Genomic DNA, 22,092 nt, shown 5'->3' with positions numbered 1-22,092 from the left:
CTTGGTTTTATTTATTTATTCAAGCCTTTATTTAAACAGGTAAAATCAATTGTCATTGGTGACTCAATGCAGAATACTGTGTTGATAAGAAATGTCCCACCAATTAACAGTGTATGATTATGGATGACAGTTATAATAGAGTTATGGGGTGTTGCTTCCCCTCACCTGAAAGACAATGACGAATGCCAGTCTTACTGCCAGCACGGCCCAGAACTCCTTGGAGATCTCGTATGGCGTGGCTGACCAGGGAGGTTCTCTGTAGTCTTTATACCTGGGGAAGACCCGACACATCTCAGGACAGACAGTCGTGGAGACAGTCTAGGCAAAGCGCCTGTAATAGCACCTAATATGAGCACTCAGATGCCCTCTGTTGGCAATCTCTGTGAACAAATCCAGATCATTTGCTTTCATGAAACCTTTGCCAAGTGCCCATGACATAGAATTCCAATATTGTTTCAAATGAATTTGTGTTGGCTGTTCTATGTGAAATACTCTGTATTTGTATCTGTCGGCTGTGGGGCTTAGCATCTGTCGGCTGTGGGGCTTAGCTCAGCGATGCCTAAAATTCAATCAAACACATTTGGCAGTAGTAATGCGAAGGCACGACAACAACAATTGACAATTGTCGTGTAGCCGTAGCAGAGACGGCTTGGAACCCTGTTCTCATTGTGATCTAACCCTCTCTGACACTTGTCAGTGTAGATGAACACCTTCGGACCGCAAGGATGTCCTGTCGGTCTAATGGTGGACATTCTAGTTGGCGTGGCGGTTTGATAGCCCAGACGGGACGACGACGTGGTGCGTCTCACCTGCAGATCTCCACCTGGTAGCCCAGGTATCCGGGCTCCATGGGCTCCTTGCCGTCCTGGAAGTGACTGACGTTAAAGTAGGAGAGGGTGTGGTTGACGAAACCGTGCATGGAGCCGTCGGGACTGTACATGTACTGGTACACCAGTCTGGGGATGAAGTCTGAGGTGAACGATATCACAAACGCCTGGAGAGAACGAGAGAGGAGAGATAGATAGATAGATAGATAGATAGATAGATAGATAGACAGACAGACAGACAGACAGACAGACAGACAGACAGACAGACAGACAGACAGATAGATAGATAGATAGATAGATAGATAGATAGATAAATAGATAGATAGATAGATACTTTATTAATCCCCTTGGGGAAATTCTATAATATATAATATTATATATAATATAGAGGACAGGACAGGAGAAGAACATATAAAAAAGGTGAAAAAAAATGTTGTGACTGCATTATTTCACATCCCACCCAGGGAACTTGGAAAAGTGGAGTGATAGAAGTTTAACAGAGATGACTAGGTGACAAGGCTTCCTTAATAAAAGACTTTACAACTTGGAGGAGCCTGCCAAACTAATTTAGCTTAGCATTTTATGAGGTGATACCCAGGTTTGAACCCCCAAACAGCAACTCTGACACGTGCTTGAGATCTACACGTCAATCAGGCTTGAGTAGGCTTGAGTAGCAGTAAAACCAAGCCTGCATGTGATCATAGTTGCCCCATATAGTCTCTGGGCCCAGGGGCCTCAACAGTACCATTAACACCCCGTTCCACTAGACATCAGTCGCAATCTAAGCCTCAGAGGTTGGAGGATCAATCCCCCAAAGGATCTTCTTCAGGTCAAATGAAATGCCTCCCTTTGTAATAAAGGCCCAGATGTTAATCTCTCATACCGGGAGGATGCTGCAGGAAATGAGATTACCTTGTAGAATTTATGGACGTACGGGACTCAGTGTTTGACCAAGTATGGTTGCCTTTGCACTGAGGGGGCTGGAGTTTCAGAGGGAACCCTCTTAACATCTAATTGCGTGGCTTTACAAGTAACCCAGCTCCCTAAGTGGTGACATAAATTAGCAGTGAAGAACCAGTTTAAACCAGTTTAAAGCTGCTAGCAGCCAGCAGGGGTTTAGTGAGAGCAATCGACTAGAGGACTTGGGGGAGAGTTGGGGGAGAGTATGGGGGAGAGTTGGAATGGAGGACGAAGAATTGTGCTTTTTTTGGCAGAACATTTCCCTCCCCTATCTAAATCAAAACAAGTGTGAAGTTATGCTAGAGCTGCAGAAAACCTAAAAAAATGTTTACCATGGCGATTTGAAGAACAAACTTACGTTTATGATGACGGCAACTTTAGCCACTCCTCTGAGAATGTTATACCATATACCTGCAATCACAAAAAAGACCACTTACACAGTAACCCTAGTAGAAACACAGTAGAAACAACACAGTAACCCTAGTAGAAACACAGTAGAAACAACACAGTAACCCTAGTAGAAACACAGTAGAAACAACACAGTAACCCTAGTAGAAACACAGTAGAAACAACACAGTAACCCTAGTAGAAACACAGTAGGGCCAGAGTGCACAGTAACCCTAGTAGAAACACAGTAGAAACAACACAGTAACCCTAGTAGAAACACAGTAGAAACAACACAGTAACCCTAGTAGAAACACAGTAGAAACAACACAGTAACCCTAGTAGAAACACAGTAGAAACAACACAGTAACCCTAGTAGAAACACAGTAGGGCCAGAGTGCACAGTAACCCTAGTAGAAACAACACAGTAACCCTAGTAGAAACACAGTAGAAACAACACAGTAACCCTAGTAGAAACACAGTAGAAACAACACAGTAAGCCTAGTAGAAACACAGTAGAAACAACACCGTAACCCTAGTAGAAACAACACAGTAACCCTAGTAGAAACACAGTAGGGCCAGAGTGTACAGTAATTATCAACAGTGCATATCAACCACATAGAAGATACCCAGTGTGTTTGAACAGTCACCGCTCTATCCACGGTGCATGGACTCACCAATGTCCTTAGCTCTGGCTGCTACAGGCCTCCTGAGTTCGGCTACAAACTTTTTGGCGTCCAGGCGGATCTCGATGATGTTGTTGAGCAGAGCGAAGAGTGGAGCCAGGGGGAAGGACGCCACAAACAAGGTCACAAAGCCGAACTGGATTACTGCCGGCCAGGAGAGACAGACACGTCCATTAAGACACATAGGATTGGACTGCATGCACACGCACAAGTGCACACTATCTAAACAATCAAGTCCAGGCCTTGGTCTAATCTACATGCCGGAAACCTCTTCGGTACTTTACTCTGATCCGGGCCTGTCCAACACCACCGGCAGTTTAGACACCACACAACCCTGAGTGATGCAATCTGATCCTCTCAAACGCTATTACAGCACCTCTTCAACACGCCGCATCACGCCGGCAACAAATAACATTCCGGTGAACCCCTCATAAAAGTATAAATACGCCGGATGAAAATATGTGTTTAGGTAACCTGACCTTCAGGGAATTCCGTCTGACTAAGTGCTTAATTTATTGAAGCAGCTGAAGTAGATTAAGGTGAGCGAGAGTGAGGTTGAGCGGTGGGCAGATGGGCTCTTTACTGCGGCTTTACTGAGACAGGGAGGGAGGGGAGGCAGTGAGGGAGGGGGGGAGGACGATGGCTGTGTGTTCGTATGTATGTGTGTGTGTGTGTGTGTGTGTGTGTGTGTGTGTGTGTGCGCGCGTGTGTGCGCGTGTGCATGGGTGTTGTTCTGTGTTCGTGTAGGAGTGGCAAAGGAAAGCTGATCAGGTTGCCAAAGCCTGAGAATGTCAGCAACCTCAGCATAGTCTTACTCACACACACTCACACAAACTCACACACACTCACGCACACTCACACAAACTCACACACACTCACGCACACTCACACAAACTCACACACTCACACAAACTCAGAGGCAGAATGTCAGCAACCCTCAGAGTCTCACTCACACACACTCACAAAGGTGTCGAATGTGCCCTTGGACACAGGTGTTAATGTGTATGCAAAAGTTAGTACACACACCAACGCATGCACATACGCACGCACACACACACACACACACACACACACACACACACACACACACACACACACACACACGCACACACACAAACAGTTGTGTTTTAGAGCAGGTGTTTTACACGGGCCCCACTACAGGAAATACAACACCAGAGCAAGTTGCAGAATTATTCTAGTGTACAGTGCCCATGTGATCGGTGTGGTTTGCACATGTGGGCTTTTAATAGTATTACTCAACACCAAGGGCAGATACCGCTACTGAATCAGTTCAAACTCACCATCCCAATCATCACCTCCGGCGTGCACCAGAAACCGAAACAAACAACTTTTGTTTTATGCCAGCAAGCAAAATGCATGCACCTCCGGCATACAGCGGAAATACTAACTTATTCTAAGTAGAACACCTTTTGACTGAAGTGGAATTGGTGATAGGAAACAGACAGTTTTGCTTTAATAGTAACTTATTCTGAGTAGTGCAAATTGAAAGACCCTTACCCGGGACCATGGTTTCTGGATTTGTGTGTGAAAGGGTGTGCCTGTTGAGAGGTTGGGACTTATACACCGGGCTGGGAACATGTTATTGAAAACGTGAGACACCGCTGGTGTCCCTTTCAAAGCACCGTATTCTGAGTACTATCCAGAAGATTCAGGCTCCAAATGTGCTCCAGACACAGTGGATATTGATGTGGTCATTTGGCTGTGCTTCACAGGTGGGGCTACTTCTTACTGAGAGCATGGGTCCAAACCACTGCTACAGGACATTCGCATGTGTTATGTATTACGCCTGAAGCTCTGTGTTGTAACTAACAAAACTCCTTATCAAGTACCAGCTCTTGTAGAGAGAGTGAAGGAACTGGACGGGCAGAAAGCAGATGCCTCTGTTGTTGAAGACGGTACTGAGAAGTACGGAGACGAGGCCAAACCCACGTCTGTCTTGAGAGCTGTCTTAAGTCCAACCTTCACAGTCCTCTCAGGCGGCAGGCGCGCGGTAAGCTAAGAACTAACAGTCAGGCCTTATCTGATGGAGGACGTGACGTGAGAACTGATGCTGGTCTCTTCACTTGAGCTGAGCAGGAGAAGGTCTCTCCAGGACGAGCTCCACAGACAGATCAAGTGACGGAGACAGGAGAGGAAACCAGATGAGAGAGAGAGAGAGAGAGAGAGAGAGGAGAGAGAGAGAGGGGAGAGAGAGAGAGAGGGGAGAGAGAGAGAGAGGGGAGAGCGTAAATATTAGAGAGGAGAGAGAGGAGAGCAGAGAAAAGGAGAGGAAAAGAAGAGAAAGGGAGAGGAGGGGATAGGAGGGGACAGGAGAGGAGAGGAGGGGGGAGGAGAGGAGAGGAGGGGGGAGGATGGGACAGGAGAGGAGAGGAGGGGGGAGGATGTAGAGACTAAATGGATGAGAACCAGGCAGAGTAAACTACGGGGCTGAAGATGGATGGTCTACATGCATGAAAACAGCCTGATGGTGAATTTGGCCCTGGCGCGTGCCAGACAGGAGGATCTCTGTACAATACTTCAGAGGAGAAGACCCAGGGAGGTTCAAGAGAAGGCAGGGGGGAGGTTGTCAGTCCTATTAGCTACAGTACAGCTATGCTTTACTGCTCTCCTTTACCATAATGATAAACACAAATGAGAAAAGCTAACACTCAATATCACCTTCCAAACAGCCTCTGCGACACATTGGCCTCAGCATGTTAAATATTTCACCAGCTTTGCATTTCTCCTATCTCTTCAAAAGACATGGGCTCCAATTAGCTAAAGGGGGAAAAATACTTCCTTCCCAACCCTTAATTGCCACTAACTGTGTCATTTAGCAAAGCCACCACGTGATAGGAGTCAATACAACACAAAAGCCATCTCCCTTTGACTCCGGAATTAATTAAATCATGCTTCAGTCAGCACACCGTAGGAGGCCAACATCATTATAGCTGAGAGAATAATATCCGCTCGTCTTTGATGTAACTAATTGACCTGAGGTTTGAAAAAAAACATGAAAAGGATATGAGAATTCTCTCATGACAAGCAGACTGAGGTTCGATGTACAGTTTCACGCCAGCTCAGCCAATAGAAACAGACCTCATCAAGGACCCTGCTCAGATGAGTCCACAGCTTCTGCAGACCTACTTCCTGTGTACAGGCAGTACTGGTCTTTGGAGGTTACATGAGCTCCGGCAAAGACATGGTTCACAGCAGGTGTTTCTCACGCTGGTTTTGATTGAGACTGATGTTTAGTGGGACCTAGTCAATGAGTTTGCACCATGAGGGCAAGGTAAATCCTCTGTAATGTTACTGGCCCAGCTCAACCAAGCATACGGGTTGTAGAATGGGGGTGTCAAAGCGCACGCTTGTGGGTAACTGAAGTCTTTGGCAAGTTTTCACCTATTAGGAAACGCTGTCAAAACACACATCGCTAATATTCCTACCACAGGCGTGTGAGACAATTCGACATGGGAGCTGAGACTGCGTGCGGTACTGGGGAACATGCGTGTGACCTCCATGTCACAGTCGGGCCACCGCAGCTATTTCTGACTAACTCCTCCCGGAGCGGCGATGGCGGACGTGTGTGGTGTGAAATACCTGCCAGACTAAAAGCATCTACGGGATATCAGTGACCTGACGCTCGACTTGACCGACACCATAGAGGCAGGCTAGGGCAAAACAGAGCAGTTAAAAAACAACAGCGCTGGCTGTACGTTATTCTATCAAACCGATTCTATTCCATTCCATTATTGTACTCTACTCTCCTCTGCTTTATTCTGTTCCATGGGTTCCCAAACTCCATCAATGTGGGCCTCCCCTCTGAAAACAGTGACACACCCGCGGCCCCCCAACCCCCCAAATTTGTCCATAAAAAAAAAAAGACCTTTAAAATCACATTTCATTCATAAAAACCATAGAACATTCTAAAATAAAAAACACTTTTTTTTCTAACCATCCCTCCGCGCCTCCCCTGAATTTCTTTGGGGCCCCCCAGGGGAGGCCCGCCTCACAGTTTGGGAACGCCTGTGTATTCTATTCTATTCTATTCTATTCTGCTGTATGGTCCGTGCTCCAGACTCACTCATCTCCATGTACTCGGGGGTGAGGCCAGCGAAGGGTTCCAGGAAGTGGTCGGTCTCGTAGCGCTGGAGCTTCTTCTCACGCTCCTCCTCCTGGAAGGCGCTCCTCTTGGACTTGATGTACCTTATCAGCTTCTTCAGCTTGCTGTGGGCACGGAGGCAGGAACACAGTCACGGGAGGCAGGAACTCCATTGGTCGAACAGGAACTCAGTTATAGAGCACCGACGAGCCAATAACAGTTCAGAACATCCGGAAGTTAAACCGAGACTGGCTTCCATGTGTATCCTTGATATGGGGGGGGGGGGGGTGCAATGCTGCTGGTGTATGAACTGTGTGCATGTGTGTGAGGGAGTGTGTCCGTGTGTGTGTGTGTGTGTGTGTGTGTGTGCGTGTGTCCATACGAGTGCATGTTTAAACTTACGGGATGCCGATCTCAAATAGGTTGTTCTGGATTAGCTGCTTCCCCAACATGGTGATGCTGAGCTGGATACACAGCTCCATCAGACAGCCACCGTGGGCACACTGCGAGAGTAAACACAGCAGGAACCTTACAAAACACCACGGAAAACCTGCTCTGCTACAGGCACATCCAGCTGCTTGTATACACTACAAGATCATTTAATGGAGAGTTTCTGGCATCTCTATGTAACTGAATCAGTGAAAATATTGCTGATTGAGGAGAATACAGTCAGTATGACACCACATTAGTCTGTTGATTGTAATGTCACGTCTGTCTCGTTTCTAGGGTAACTGGCAGTATTTAATTTGTTGCCATCTGTGGTAATCATCGCAACATGGTTTATAAACATGATCGGTATATTATGCAATGAGGTGAAATAAATGACAATTAAAAATATAAAAATGACCGGTCTCAATAACCTGTTTACAGTAATATTGCATCACAAGAGTGCTGGAATGGAGTGTATTTTATCTGAGTTAAAAAGGGGGATGTGGAGGAGAGAATGATGCGGTAAGAGAGGAGAAGAGAGGAGAGGGTGATGTGGAGGAGAGGAGAAGAGATGAGAGGGTGATGTGGAGGAGAGGAGAAGAGAGGAGAGGGGGTGTTGAGGAGAGGAGAAGAGAGGAGAGAATTATGTGGAGGAGAGGAGAAGAGATGAGAGGGTGATGTGGAGGAGAGGAGAAGAGAGGAGAGGGTGATGTGGAGGAGAGAATGATGCGGTAAGAGAGGAGAGGGTGATGTGGACGAGAGGAGAAGAGATGAGAGGGGATGTGGAGGAGAGTAGAAGAGAGGAGAGGGGGTGTGGAGGAGAGGAGAAGAGAGGAGAGGGGGTGTGGAGGAGAGGAGAAGAGAGGAGAGGGGGTGTGGAGGAGAAGAGAGGGGGTGTGGAGGAGAGGAGAAGAGAGGAGAGGGGGTGTGGAGGAGAGGAGAAGAGAGGAGAGGGGATGTGGAGGAGAGGAGAAGAGAGGAGAGGGGGTGTGGATGAGAAGAGAGGGGGTGTGGAGGAGAGGAGAAGAGAGGAGAGGGTGATGTAGAGCAGAGGAGAAGAGAGGAGAGGGTGATGTGGAGGAGAGGAGAAGAGAGGAGAGGGGGTGTGGATGAGAAGAGAGGGGGTGTGGAGGAGAGGAGAAGAGAGGAGAGGGTGATGTGGAGGAGAGGAGAAGAGAGGAGAGGGTGATGTGGAGGAGAGGAGAAGAGAGGAGAGGGGGTGTGGATGAGAAGAGAGGGGATGTGGAGGAGAGGAGAAGAGAGGAGAGGGGGTGTGGAGGAGAGGAGAAGAGAGGAGAGGGGATGTGGAGGAGAGGAGAAGAGAGGAGAGGGGATGTGGAGGAGAGGAGAAGAGAGGAGAGGGGGTGTGGATGAGAAGAGAGGGGGTGTGGAGGAGAGGAGAAGAGAGGAGAGGGTGATGTAGAGCAGAGGAGAAGAGAGGAGAGGGTGATGTGGAGGAGAGGAGAAGAGAGGAGAGGGGGTGTGGAGGAGAGGAGAAGGGGATGTGGAGGAGAGGAGAAGAGAGGAGAGGGTGATGTAGAGGAGAGGAGAAGAGAGGAGAAGGGGATGTGGAGGAGAGGAGAAGAGAGGAGAGGGTGATGTAGAGGAGAGGAGAAGAGAGGAGAGGAGGTGTGGAGGAGAGGAGAAGAGAGAGTGGAGGAGTGCAGCTTACTGTACCTCCTCCATGCGGTAAGACTCAAACACATAAAGGTAGCTTCCGGGGCGACCAACCAGCCTATAGCAGCAGAGGAGAGGAGGGGTCAGGGCTTGCAGTTGAATGTGTTGCTTCTGAGTTTAATCACAGTTAACTACATCATATCTTGTCCAGTCCATTGTGTAAAATGCTGTACAGTACAGCAGTAGTTTTAATGTCACTGTCACTAACGCTCCAATGTGTCACCATGGGCGGAGCAGCAATGGCAGCGGTGGTAGAACACAAGAACACACACAGAACACTGCTACCCAGTAGAACACTGTAGAACACAATGCAGAACACACTGTACACAGTACTGCCCAGGACCCTGTAGAACACAGATAGAGATGGTCCGGACCGCCACTTTAATTTGTCGCCGCCACAACCAAGGCACAACATTAGTGCGTTACTGACAGTCATCAGGTTCATACATGCTTCATCCATTTTAGCTTGTTTATTTATTTATTATTACTGTGTTTAATGTTTAATGAGTATCTTGAAAAGCGCTATATAAATATAATTCATTATAATTATTATTATTATTATTATTATTATTATTATTGTACAGACCAGTTGGGAGGGTTGACTCTGACGACACTGACCTGCCTCTGAAGAAAGCAATGTATATGATAGGAGTGAAGGCATTGACGAACTTTAGGATGAACGTTTTGAAGATCAATCTCTCCTCAAAGCTCTTATCTGTCTTGGGAACCTCTGGAAACACAAACAGACGACAGATTAATACTTGAGATTAAAGATAAGGTTTCTGTATCAGAAAAGGAGAGATGCAATATTTATTAACACACAAGAAAGCCGTAGAGCACCTAACACAGTGAGCCAGCGAGCCACCGCTGCATACACCTCGTCCAGGATGAGGATGACCACCAGGTTGATGATTGCCGCCGTGGTCTTCACGGTCAGGCGAACGTTGGAGCGCGTGGTGGGGTTGGTGCTCATGTGTAGCGCTGCCTTGGTGGAGATCCGGTAGAGGATCACCCCGAACACAATAGCAAATGTCACCCCTATCTGGGAGGACGCAGGGATTGGTTGATTATTGGATTTGTGAAATAGATTTGACACAATTTTACAAATGACAATTATCTTATAATAGGCACTTTGCTGCAGCTGGCCATATTTTTAAAGACGATGTTCTTAGATCCCCTTCTTTAAACAACTTTCATCGGTCTCTTGAGCAGGCTCACATGCTCACATGCTTACCCTTAATGCTGCTTCCCATTTCTCTTTCAGTTCTGTCCCCGTTAGTGTGGTACTTGATGCTCTCCTTGCTCTCCTAGCTATTGATCCTAAGAAATCCACTGGTGAAAATAACCGGCCTGCTTTTTTTTCCCAGCTATCTGCCCCCTTAATTGCTGAGCAATTACTACATATTTTTAATCTGTCTATGTCTTCTGGTGTTGCCCCTAGAGTTTGGAAAACTGCACATGTTCTTCGCTTGCACAAGGGTGGTGAAATGAATGACCCTGATAATTATAGGCCAGTATCTAGGCTGTTTTGTTTGGCTCAACTGTTGGAGTCACTTGTAAATTGTCAACTTAAACAATTTCTGTCACATCACTCTATATTATCTCTGCACCAGTCTGGTTTTAGAGCTAACCACAGCATTATCTCAGCTATGACTCTGGTTACTGATTATGTAGTTTCTGCACTAGATAAAAGAAAACATTGTGCTGCCCTGTTTATTGATTTGTCTAAGGCATTTGACTCTGTTGATCATTCCTTACTGTTAGATAGATTATGTACCTTGGCCTTGATATAAGTGTAACTGGTTCCAGAATTATCTGTCTGAAAAATCTCAATGTGTGAAGTTAGGGGGTGTCCAGTCAGACCTTGTACCAATACAGTAACTAAAGGTGTTCCTCAGGGGTCAATTTTAGGTCCGGTGCTTTTTACCCACTATATCAATGATATTGTGTCTCCAGGGAGTGACTGACAATTTCATCTTTATGCTGATGACATCATTCTGTATTGTGTTGCTGACTCGGTTCAAATAGCTATAGAAAACTTGGCTTTCTTTTAATATTTTTCAAGATGCCCTTGTTTCTTTAAAGCTAGTTCTTCATGAGCACAAAACCAAATTCATGTTGTTCTCCATGACAAAAGATATTGACCCTGATAGTCTGCGCATAACTGCTGCAAATGGATCTATCATCGAGAGTCTCAGTATATACATATCTTGGTATCTGGCTCAATGATAAATTAACAATCAAATTTCATATTGATAATCAGCAAACTACAGCAGAAAATTGGTTACTTACATAGGAATAGGACTAGCTGTCCATTGGTATGCAGGAAGAGGATATTGAAGCAGTCTTTAAATCTGTCCTGGATTATGGGGATGCAATCTATAGACATGCCTCTACTTCTACCCTTAGATCTCTAAACTCAGTTTACCATTCAGCTCTCAGGCTCATTACAGGTGCTAGCTATAACACACATCACTGCTCTCTGTATGAGATGGTTGGCTGGCCCTCTCTTTCCATGAGACGTGAGAAACATTGGTTTTTATTCATTTTTAAGGCTCTTATTGGTAAACAACCACCTTACATTACTCTTATGCTGGATGGGAACTCTGGGGTCTATCAAACCCGTTCCAGTGAGATGCTTCTTCTCAAGGTTCCCCAAGCTTGTTCTGAATCCATTTTGAATCCATGATTTCTGAATTTTGCACATCTTTTTGTAATTGTTTTAGCTGAATTTATTGATTTTAGTCTGTTCTTATTATCTTATCCTATTTTAACTTTACTCTATTTTATGTTTTGCTTTTAGTGTTATTATTGTCTTATTATTGTCATTCTTGTTTTATCTCTGCACTTTTTCTTACTCGTCGTCACTGTAAATGAGGGCAACCTCAGTGTCCTTCGAGTTTCAATAAAGGTTATTGAATTGAATCTACATTACATACACTTATTAGGTAGGTTTTGTGACCATTTCATGACAATGTTACAATACATTAGCCACAGTACGTTGCTAAACTATATCTACAGTATAGCCTTTGTAGCCATTTCCTAGTCCCCCACTAGTGAAGTGATGGTCGTACCATTAAAAGCATCATGACGATGTTGGTCATGTAGGCTGGGAAGCGGTCTCTGCATGTCAGCTTTTCTTTCTCTGTCTGAAATAAGGGATGAAATATTAAGAGGTGGAGAGTTACAGCCAAGTGAACGGTACTTTATATATATACTGTATGTGCTGGCCAGAGGAACCACCAGTGAGCCGAAAGATACAGTCAACACAACGAGAGGGAGGAGGAGGAGGAGAAAGCTGACGTTTTGGATGCTGACACAACCATAACACAGAAATAACAGTGGTTCTCTATGCGTTATTCGGGCCTCAGAGAGAAGGACAGGTAGGTGTTCCCAAAGTTCATTCGTTTCTTTGCGAGCGTTTAGTCGTATGTCGTTATTTATGTAGAAAATCTCTGGACAACGTCAATGCCGGGGGTCAGTCAGGTCAGCACCGCCAAGCAGACGTATAACAGAGCAGGCCTTCATGCTGTCTCTACGGTGCGCTGCTACCAGAACACACATCTCCATCTCACTGCCAGTGGCTGTAGGGGCAACACAACATGCACCAACTACTATGATTAGAAAGAACGGAGGATCTGATTAAAGTTATTAGATTAAAAAATTGAAACAAAAACCGAAGCATTTTCAAAGACAGAAAAAAAAGTGAGAACATGCTCTGGGTTTAACGTTGGTTACCGGTAGTGACGTACAGTAGGGATGTCTTTTTGACTCTGCGTGTGTGTGTGTGCGCATGTGTGTGTATGTGTGTATGTGTGTGTGTGCGCATGTGTGTGTGGGTGTATGTGTGTGTGTGTGTGTGTGTGTGTGCGTGCGCATGTGTGTGTATGTGTGTGCGCATGTGTGTGTGGGTGTGTGTGTGTATGAGGAGGGGGGGCTGCCTGGGGTCTGGCTCACCAATATCTCTCCATTTATAACCAATGTGCATGTGTGTGCATTTGTGTGCATGTGTGCGTGCATGTGTGTGTGCGTGCGTGTGTGTTGCACCAGTGTAGTGTGCGGTGCGTGGGTGGTGAGTGAGGAGGGGGCAGGCGGTGGAGGACACCAGTACCAGCTTTAGCCCCGCCATGGCACTCTGTACTGTCTGCTTCCATTTGTTTGTGGGCTCCTCTGCTACCTCAGTGGGCTTCTACCAGTCAGACGGACCCATACAGCAACCCAAGAAATCCAAACACCAACCAGGTCATAGAGATTAACACAAACAATGAATAAACAACAACAACAACAAGACAAAGCACACGCTAGACGTGTTACTGTTCAAACTCTAGTGGGGGTAGTCTTTTACCAACACCAATCCAGGTAACATCAATCCTACTATCAATCTATCACAGAAGAAGAGTCAAATTAATGATTATGTCACAACTGAAAAACTCTTTTCTAAACACTAGTTAGTTCATTCTAGAGAGGGGTGACAAGTCAAGAAACACGTCAGAAATGACAAAAACCAAAGAATCGGTGAGGTATGATTGAACGGAGGGGAGGTGGGAACCCCTGAACACGAAGCAGGTACCTTCTGAGCTTTCTTGTGTTCCTTCTTCAGAGACTTCTGCATGACGCGGAACTCATACTCAGCTCTTGGGTGGTCCTGGGGGAGAAGGAAGAGAGGGGGACATTTAACACTTTGATGACACACAGATGGACACTGCGGTGGGGGGTGGGGGGGTCTAAAGAGAGAAGTCCTGACCTCAGTACGATTTTATAGGGCTGTTATGGAGGGGGACTCCTATTGGTGATTCAGTGTGGCTGCAGTGATGAGGTTAAAAATAGTTCACCCAAAATCCATTTCGTATCTGATTGTACAATTGCCAGGACACATGGACATATGAGTGTGTATTATCAGATAGCACTCTCATTTGGATCGTCTATCTCTTTAAAAAGAAAGTCCGGTGAATTCCCAATACAGTCACTTCTAGCGTGGAGCACTGTATCTTTGAGACGAGGTAACAGTTGCTGGTCTCCAGTAGAAGAATGCACCAAGGGAAGAGAGGGGTCAGCAGAGGTGTGTAAGAGAGCAGGGGGAGAGAGAGAGAGAGAGAGAAAGAGAGAGAGAGACAGGGGCATTGAGGTCTGCTCAGAATGACATCCAGTGAGAGTGCTGTACAGGTGAGTAGGCCAAACGCTGTGGGCAGTCACAGAGAAAATGTGGAGTGGTAGTAAGAGTGTGTGTTTAGGAAAGGTACGGGTGGGAACTCGGGGGGGGGGGGGTCTGGTCCCGAGAGAACAGCTGGTGGGAGGGAGAGAAAGCAGAAAGAGCCCGAAGAGTGCGTCTGTGTAAAATGAAATGTTCCAAACCTTGAGGTCTTCCTGTAAGTACCACAGGGAAGAGAGGACAATACAGTTAAAAACTCAAATCTGAGATATTATTTTCTTTGTGCGCAGGAATGTGTGTGTGTGTGTGTGTGTGTGAAGGGAGGGAGGAGTGATCATCCACTGTGGGTGGCTCAGACACACTGTGACGGTAACACTGTCCCAAACTAACTGACCTCCTCCTCCTCGAAGCCGGTCAGGTCCCACTCATAGTCCAGACGCATCTGCCGTCGTTTCCAGTGCTCCATAAACATGGCCGCTGTAAGACAGTAGTCAGCAGAGAGATATGAGAGATATGAACATGTAACGGAGGTGGTTTGGTAACAGGCTCAAATGATGTGTCACCCCACCTGAAGACATGATGCATTAATAACCCTAACTTAGGCTTTAGCTTAACAGCTTAGCAGTTAGCATCTTAAGCGGCTGGCTAGAGTTAGACCCCCACCTCAGTCATATCACTAATAGGGATGATAATAGTTAATCGACTATCGATGAATCGATAAGAATTTATTCGAGTAAGATTTGGTGACTCGATTAATTGCTTGTTAAGGAAACGGACCTTATTTTTTTGGAACAAACATTATCAACGGGAGTTGTGAGAAATGTAATCATGAATTAAAATCTGACTGCACATGAGGGCACCATGCCATTTAGTGAAGGCTAATTGGGATGACAAGAAATTTCAACAACACAGTGGAAGAAGACAAAAATGAAGCTAGCAAAGCGCAGTCCAGCATGGAACGTTCTCATCAATTAATCGACTATTGTTTGTTAAGGTTAACCGTTATCAATCATGAAATTCCTTGAGATTTGCAACCCTAATCACTAATATGCACTAGACAGGCATCGCCTATGTTCTTTAGGCAAGTCTGATACAACATTCTTTTATTTAGTCAGGTTAAGGTCTCTTCATATGGACACCTCTAATATTGGACAAATGGTGATGAAGAGAACAGAGAGGAAATTACTTATCAGTGGTCGTGGCAGATCCAATTAAAGTTCCCGAGCCTCGCAGAATGATAATAGGGAGGTAAAGGTGCTAAAATTAGGACTATGAAGTTTCATTATTAACTTGTTAATAGACCAGAATGATTAATAGCCACAATTGAGAGATGAGGGTCTAAATTTGAATATATCCATGAACATGGTAAATGTGCAGATGACATGGATTCAAGGTAGGATCTGGTGGAGCAGTAGTACCGAGACTGGAGCCTGAAGTACCTTTGAAATCAGTTTCCTAAGTTTCTCATTAATGCCGCTCCTTTATAGATGTAAAAACCGATGACAAATCAAAACAAAAATACTTTGAAAATATGAAAAACCAGCCTAAAGTGTAACACCCTATGGTGTAATTTGTTTACTGTTGAGAAGCAACCCACTCCTTTGAGAATCCTCAGTACTCCAGCAAAACCCTCCAGTATAACACAGCGTCCTGTCACGCTGCCTCCTCTCCTGGCCTATTCCCATTGCATCACTCGTTTAATTGGTTGCATAACAGACAGGAAGTGGTCTAGATAGATATACACTCTATTCATGTCCTGTATCAAGTAAAAATAAACCATACACACACAGTGGTAAAATTATACCACAGAATAAATTGTGAGTCTGAACCGCTGCCCTCAGTCAATGGCTTCCTGTCACCCGTCGGAGGCCTGAGACACTGAACAGAGCTCAGGAATGTAGCAACTAAGAACTCATTTTTAACAATGAACCGTCATTGGTTAATCCACACAGCTAAACACTGAGCAGTGTCCTGAGTAGGGCTTTAGTGGTGCTGGACAGATAGAAGGAGAGAGGGAGAGGGAGGGCAAGAGAGAGGAGGGATAGAGAGACAGAGGAAATGAGAGTAAGAATGAAATGGAGAGAGATGGCGGAAATGAGTAGAAGAAGGAGAGCAACTATTGAAATATTTAACAGCAGGAAGAACCAACCCAGGAATAGAGGGAGGGAGCAGAGGAAATAGGAGTAGTCTAACTGGGAGGAGGAAGGTAATTGGCCTGCGGATAGTTGGCAGAAAAACGCCAGAAAACACGGACATAGGGGCAGAGCCAGCGATGAGAAGACTCTTAGAAGACCATCTAACCAATGAGAAGACTCTTGGAAGACCATCTGATCAATGATAAGACTCTTGGAAGACCAAGAGCTCTGCACAGACCAATGAGAAGACTCCTGGAAGACCAAGAGCTCTGCACAGACCAATGAGAAGACTCCTGGAAGACCAAGAGCTCTGCCCAGACCAATGAGAAGACTCTTGGAAGATCAAGAGCTCTGCACAGACCAATTAGAAGACTCTTGGAAGACCAAGAGCTCTGCACAGACAAATGAGAAGACTCTTGGAAGACCAAGAGCTCTGCACAGACAAATGAGAAGACTCTTGGAAGACCAAGAGCTCTGCACAGACAAATGAGAAGACTCTTGGAAGACACAAAATAGCGTACGAGTGTGCACAACTCCAAATTAAACTGAAGCAGTCACGGGTGCCAGGTCAAGTGATATGATAAATGAAGGAAAGCGCCAGCACTCACGAGATAGACAATGGTCTTCAAAACTTTATTGGGCAGGAATGAACGCCTGCCCTGCCCATTCAAGATTTGAAGACTATTGAATGAACGCCTGCCCTGCCCATTAAAGTTTTGAAGACTATTGTCTATCTCGTGAGTGCCGGTGCTTTCCTTCATTCAAGACTCTTGGAAGACCCAGAGTCTTCTCATTGGTATCCACAAATATCAACCTTTTTCCCCAGAAGTTCTCGGCACGGTGAGGGCTTCTCGCTGGGTACTCAGATTAGCCTGCGGATGATCCCTAGCAAAGCTCTGCAGTGCATTGATACACTCTCTTTCCATGACAAATGTAACCCCTGCTGTAATACTGAACTTGATCAAAAACATAGCCAGGGGCATAACATCAGTCCTATATGTTTTTCTAGATGAATCATATCAACAATTACCAGTAATATATTATATATATATATATATATATTATATATATATATATATATATATATATTAGGGGGTGTGCCGAGCCCACTATTTGTATTTGTATTTGACAGCTAATTATTCGGATTCGGATTCGTATTCGGAAGTGGGCGGGGCTTAAACCGTAAGTCAGTTCAAAACGGTTTAAACTGAGGGGAAATGTCATTTCTTTAGCCTAATATTAATTGGCATTGCAATTTCTGTGCTTTCAACGCATCAGAATTGCTGTTTATATATATTATTATCATTAATTATGAAGTACAATTACTCATCATCATCCTGTATGTTTTTACTATGAAAAACATACACTATGAAGTGTCAGAACCCCACCATCACCCTTAACTCCTGTCCCCACATTCTACATTTAGTTAGAAACTGAAAAACATCATACAGTTCATGACTGTTCTCCCCCCTCCCGAATATTTTTTACAATATTCGTACAAATTTATTATTCGGGAAAAAGCTACTATTTGTGCTCATCCGAATACCGTATTCGGGCACACCCCTAGATAGATATATATGTGCATAAGATGTGATAGTAAACAAGATACTGTAGCAAACGTCATTTTAAAGAGCATTACCCCAGTCTCAAGAAAACTTCAATGTAGAGATGAGGCCTGGGTTAGAGTTAGGGCTAGTCTAGAGACTAGAGAGTTAGGGCTAGTCTCGTCTTCTCTTACCCCAGAGAGCCATGAAGATGGAGAAGAAGACGGTGGCGGGGTTGTCGAAGAGATGGCTGGCCCTGGCAGTGGCACAGGCTGTGTTCAGCTTCCAGTAGCTGCACACCCGATCACACAGCGGGCACATGGTGATGTTGTTCTTAGGGTGGCAGATCTCCATGCTGATAGAGAGAGAGAGAGAGAGACAGGAAGGAAAGAAGGAAAGAGAGGGAGAGAGAGAGAGAGACAGAGAGAGAGAGACACAGAGAGAGAGAGAGAGAAAGAGAGACAGAGAGAGAGAGACAGACAGAGAGAGAGAGAGTGCGACAGACAGTATGTCAATCACTTCACTCATTCCTTCCGCGGACTAGTTAATTAGCATACGGTAGTCACCATGCCTCCCTTCCACGCAGACACCATTAATAAAAACATTTACCCCGTGTGTCAGGGCGTCTGGCTAATGTATCAGGGTCTTAAAAGTGTATTCTCCGTTTCAGAGGTGAGTCTGGGCAAGTGGCGGTGTGTGATCTAATAGCTGCTGTGAGGACAGAGCCCGGCGTGGCGCTCCTCTCCCACACAACGCCGCACCTCGCCAGACGACCACGTCTAAATATCCTGGCGGTGACGAGAACCAGGGGGGGAAGCTGCTCGCCGCCGATCTCCTCCGCCAGATGGTGAGTGTCACAAATCGCGTTCCCTCTTGTCTCCGTACCGAGGGGCTCACTTCCTCCTCGGGGGAAGGCTGCGATCGCCATTGGCTGGAGGCGAGGAGAGTGACCCCCCCACCCCATCAACGCTTTATTAAAACTAGATAACTGTACATCTTCAGGAAGACAGGGGTGATTTAGGATGTTCGTGGCGAGCCAGGGAATACGGGTGGGGGAAGCTGGAGTACAGCAGAGGAGGTCTTGAAACCGTCTGAGGGACATGGTTGGGTTTATTGGCTTTTAGTGCTTTAAGTCAAAGAAGAGGATGGAAACCATTTCAAGGTGCAAAATGAATTTGTCTCAGACTCAATATGTCGCTCATGTCTGGTCATGAGACATTCACTTTACCTTGAAATGTTACCTGCTAATGTTTCTAAGCCTCTTTGGCCAGGCTATTTACTGGGTGCAGACTCTCACGCTCTCGCAACTTTCAAGAAACCATGAACTGCAACACTGCTGATACCCTGGTACCCTGTAAGTATAGGGTTAGGGGACAGTTACATGTAAGTAAATGTCTGATGACACTGTTGCCAGTGCATCAATAATTTATAGGCGATCTATTAGACTACTGTATCTGTGAAAACTTGCAAGCATGGCATTGTAGTGTGTACTGTATCCTAGTGCATGTGACGGATGATTTGATTTGAGGTGGACCCTCCAGGTTAACTTGGTTGAACTCTGACCTGGGAATGTTGTCGTCTACGGTGGCGCAGCCGTACAGGAAGACGATGACACCCACCAAAGAGGCGGGGATCAGCATCTGGGTGTAGAGGCCCAGCCAGGCGAAATACAGGCCAATCTTCTCCCCAAAATACTTCCTAAGGAGTGTCATACAGCAGCTAATGGTCAGCTATCAGGAAAAGATCCTCTCAATCACAATGAATGTTTAGCTAAGCTTCCAGGATGTAACAATACTACAGTGAGAAAATTATAGCCTAAAATGCAATAATAATAATAATAATAATAATAATAATAATTTTATTTATACAGCGCTTTCAATCAAAGTGCTTTACAGAGCAGCTAAAAAGGCGAGTGTAAACACTCAATATTAAAAAAACAACACAACACTCAATAAAAACACAATATCAATAAAACAACACAACACAATATGTTTCAATGGTACTGTATATTGTACTTGAACTGTACTTGAAGCATCTATACATTTTTTAAATATATGTTTTTGTAATTTTTTTCATATGGTAGAACTGTCCTATAGGGCTAACTCAAGTTCTGTGAATTTGATTGGACCCCACTGATATATAAAATATAAAGTCTTACCTCACTAGCCCGATTGGCTGGTATTTGTAAAAGACACTGTAACTGGCCCACTCCTCATATAAGAGCTGGAACAAAAAACACAGAAAGAATTAAGGCCAAGTCCAGGTGTAAGCCTCATACTTGATCTGTGTGTGTGTGTGTGTGTGTGTGTGTGTGTGTGTGTGTGTGTGTGTGTGTGTGTGTGTGTGTGTGTGTGCGTGTGTGCGTGTGTGTGTGAATGTGTCATGAATGGCATATAAACAGCAAAGGGCCTTTGAGGCCAGGCTCCCTTTACCCTTCTCACCCCCACCCTCAAACCCCCCCTTCATTAACAACACTGTCATTAGGGACAGATATAGAGGAGGGGAGAGGAGATAGATGGAGAAAGGGAGAGAGAGGAGGCAGGGAGATGGGGAGAGAGGCGAGAGAGGAGAGGCAGGGAGATGGGGAGATAAGGGGAGAGAGGAGAGACAGGGAGATGGGGAGAGAGGCGAGAGAGGAGAGACAGGGAGATGGGGAGATAAGGGGAGAGAGGAGAGACAGGGAGATGGGGAGAGAGGCGAGAGAGGAGAGACAGGGAGATGGGGAGATAAGGGGAGAGAGGAGAGACAGGGAGATGGGGAGATAAGGGGAGAGAGGAGAGACAGGGAGATGGGGAGATAAGGGGAGAGAGGAGAGACAGGGAGATGGGGAGATAAGGGGAGAGAGGAGAGACAGGGAGATGGGGAGAGAGGCGAGAGAGGAGAGACAGGGAGATGGGGAGATAAGGGGAGAGAGGAGAGACAGGGAGATGGGGAGAGAGGCGAGAGAGGAGAGACAGGGAGATGGGGAGATAAGGGGAGAGAGGAGAGACAGGGAGATGGGGAGAGAGGCGAGAGAGGAGAGACAGGGAGATGGGGAGATAAGGGGAGAGAGGAGAGACAGGGAGATGGGGAGAGAGGCGAGAGAGGAGAGACAGGGAGATGGGGAGATAAGGGGAGAGAGGAGAGACAGGGAGGTGGGGAGAGAGGCGAGAGAGGAGAGACAGGTATCAACTATCAACTAATCAACTGCCACAAGCCTCAGGTTCTGTTTAAAACTATTAATGACATTCTTGATGTCCCCCAGTCAGTCCGCCTTGAAGCTTCCTCTGAAACATGTGAGCTCTTTCTGCAGTTTTTTACTGATAAGGTAGCCAACATCAGAGCCAGCATCTCCACCCCAACACACGACCCCTCTATTTTTGTCACCTGCCTGGCTACTTTTAGCCAGTTTGAGCCTGTGTCTCTTTCCCAGCTAGAGGAAATAAATTCCATTATGAAGCCCTCAGGCTCCCCCTTAGATGTCCTTCCCCCTCGGCTTGTCAAAGAGGCCAGCAGGGCTCTAGGACCAGATGTCCAGAACATTATGAATCACAGCCTCACAGGAGATGTACCAGTAAATTTTAAACATGCTGTGGTACAACCGCTGATCAAAAAACCTAGCCTGGACACCTCTGGCCTTTCCAATTTCAGGCCAATCTCCAAGTTCCCGTTTCTTTCCAAAGTTCTGGAGAAAATTGTACTCGTTCAACTGATGTTGTGTCTGAACACACATGGTATTTTGGAAGTGTTCCGTCTGGTTATAAAGCGCTGCACAGTACAGAGACTGCACTCCTAAGGATTTTTAATGATATATTTCGGGCTACGGACTCTGGTGACTCTCTTTTTCTTGTACTGTTGGATCTTACTGCCACTTTCGACACAGTGGATCACAATATTCTGCTCTCCCGCCTGGAGCACTGGGTTGGCATCAAAGGTTCAGCTCTGGAGTTTTTCAGGTCATACCTGTCAGAGAGAAGCTTTTGTGTTAGCCTGGGCGACGCTGTATCCGCCACTGCATCTCTCCCTTGCGGGGTGCCCCAGGGCTCAATTCTTGGACCAATTTTATTTATGTTGTATCTACTCCCCCTAGGATCTATTTTCAGGAAACATGGAGTCTCCTTCCACTGTTATGCAGATGATTGTCAAATCTACCTGCCCTTGAAACAAAACAACCCTGACTCTTTAAAACTGTTGTTGGCATGCCTGGAAGATGTCAAAGC

At 45.8% G+C, this 22,092-nt stretch overlaps 1 protein-coding gene across 1 annotated transcript in view; it reads right to left on the bottom strand.

Annotated features, from left to right (window-relative positions):
- The window catches only part of LOC311320946 (anoctamin-1-like), a gene marked incomplete at its 5' end in the record, with an annotated part of 51,940 nt that overhangs the window by 478 nt on the left and 29,370 nt on the right, over nucleotides 1-22,092 (bottom strand). Inside the window, 16 exons of the mRNA XM_084452813.1 lie at nucleotides 166-271; nucleotides 810-994; nucleotides 2,146-2,198; nucleotides 2,849-3,001; nucleotides 6,942-7,084; nucleotides 7,362-7,462; nucleotides 9,066-9,123; nucleotides 9,684-9,795; nucleotides 9,906-10,107; nucleotides 12,140-12,214; nucleotides 13,177-13,254; nucleotides 13,636-13,710; nucleotides 14,609-14,691; nucleotides 18,088-18,248; nucleotides 19,457-19,591; nucleotides 20,052-20,116. Of these exons, the coding sequence (XP_084308939.1) occupies nucleotides 166-271; nucleotides 810-994; nucleotides 2,146-2,198; nucleotides 2,849-3,001; nucleotides 6,942-7,084; nucleotides 7,362-7,462; nucleotides 9,066-9,123; nucleotides 9,684-9,795; nucleotides 9,906-10,107; nucleotides 12,140-12,214; nucleotides 13,177-13,254; nucleotides 13,636-13,710; nucleotides 14,609-14,691; nucleotides 18,088-18,248; nucleotides 19,457-19,591; nucleotides 20,052-20,116 (1,785 nt within the window). The remainder of the gene's footprint in view (nucleotides 1-165; nucleotides 272-809; nucleotides 995-2,145; nucleotides 2,199-2,848; nucleotides 3,002-6,941; nucleotides 7,085-7,361; nucleotides 7,463-9,065; nucleotides 9,124-9,683; nucleotides 9,796-9,905; nucleotides 10,108-12,139; nucleotides 12,215-13,176; nucleotides 13,255-13,635; nucleotides 13,711-14,608; nucleotides 14,692-18,087; nucleotides 18,249-19,456; nucleotides 19,592-20,051; nucleotides 20,117-22,092) is intronic.

The sequence above is a fragment of the Borostomias antarcticus genome (assembly GCF_949987555.1).
Source record: "Borostomias antarcticus genome assembly, chromosome: 18".
NCBI classification, from domain to species: Eukaryota; Metazoa; Chordata; class Actinopteri; order Stomiiformes; family Stomiidae; genus Borostomias; species Borostomias antarcticus.
The sequence above is the reverse complement of the archived record's forward strand: the minus strand, read 5'-3'. Positions and strand labels throughout refer to the sequence as shown.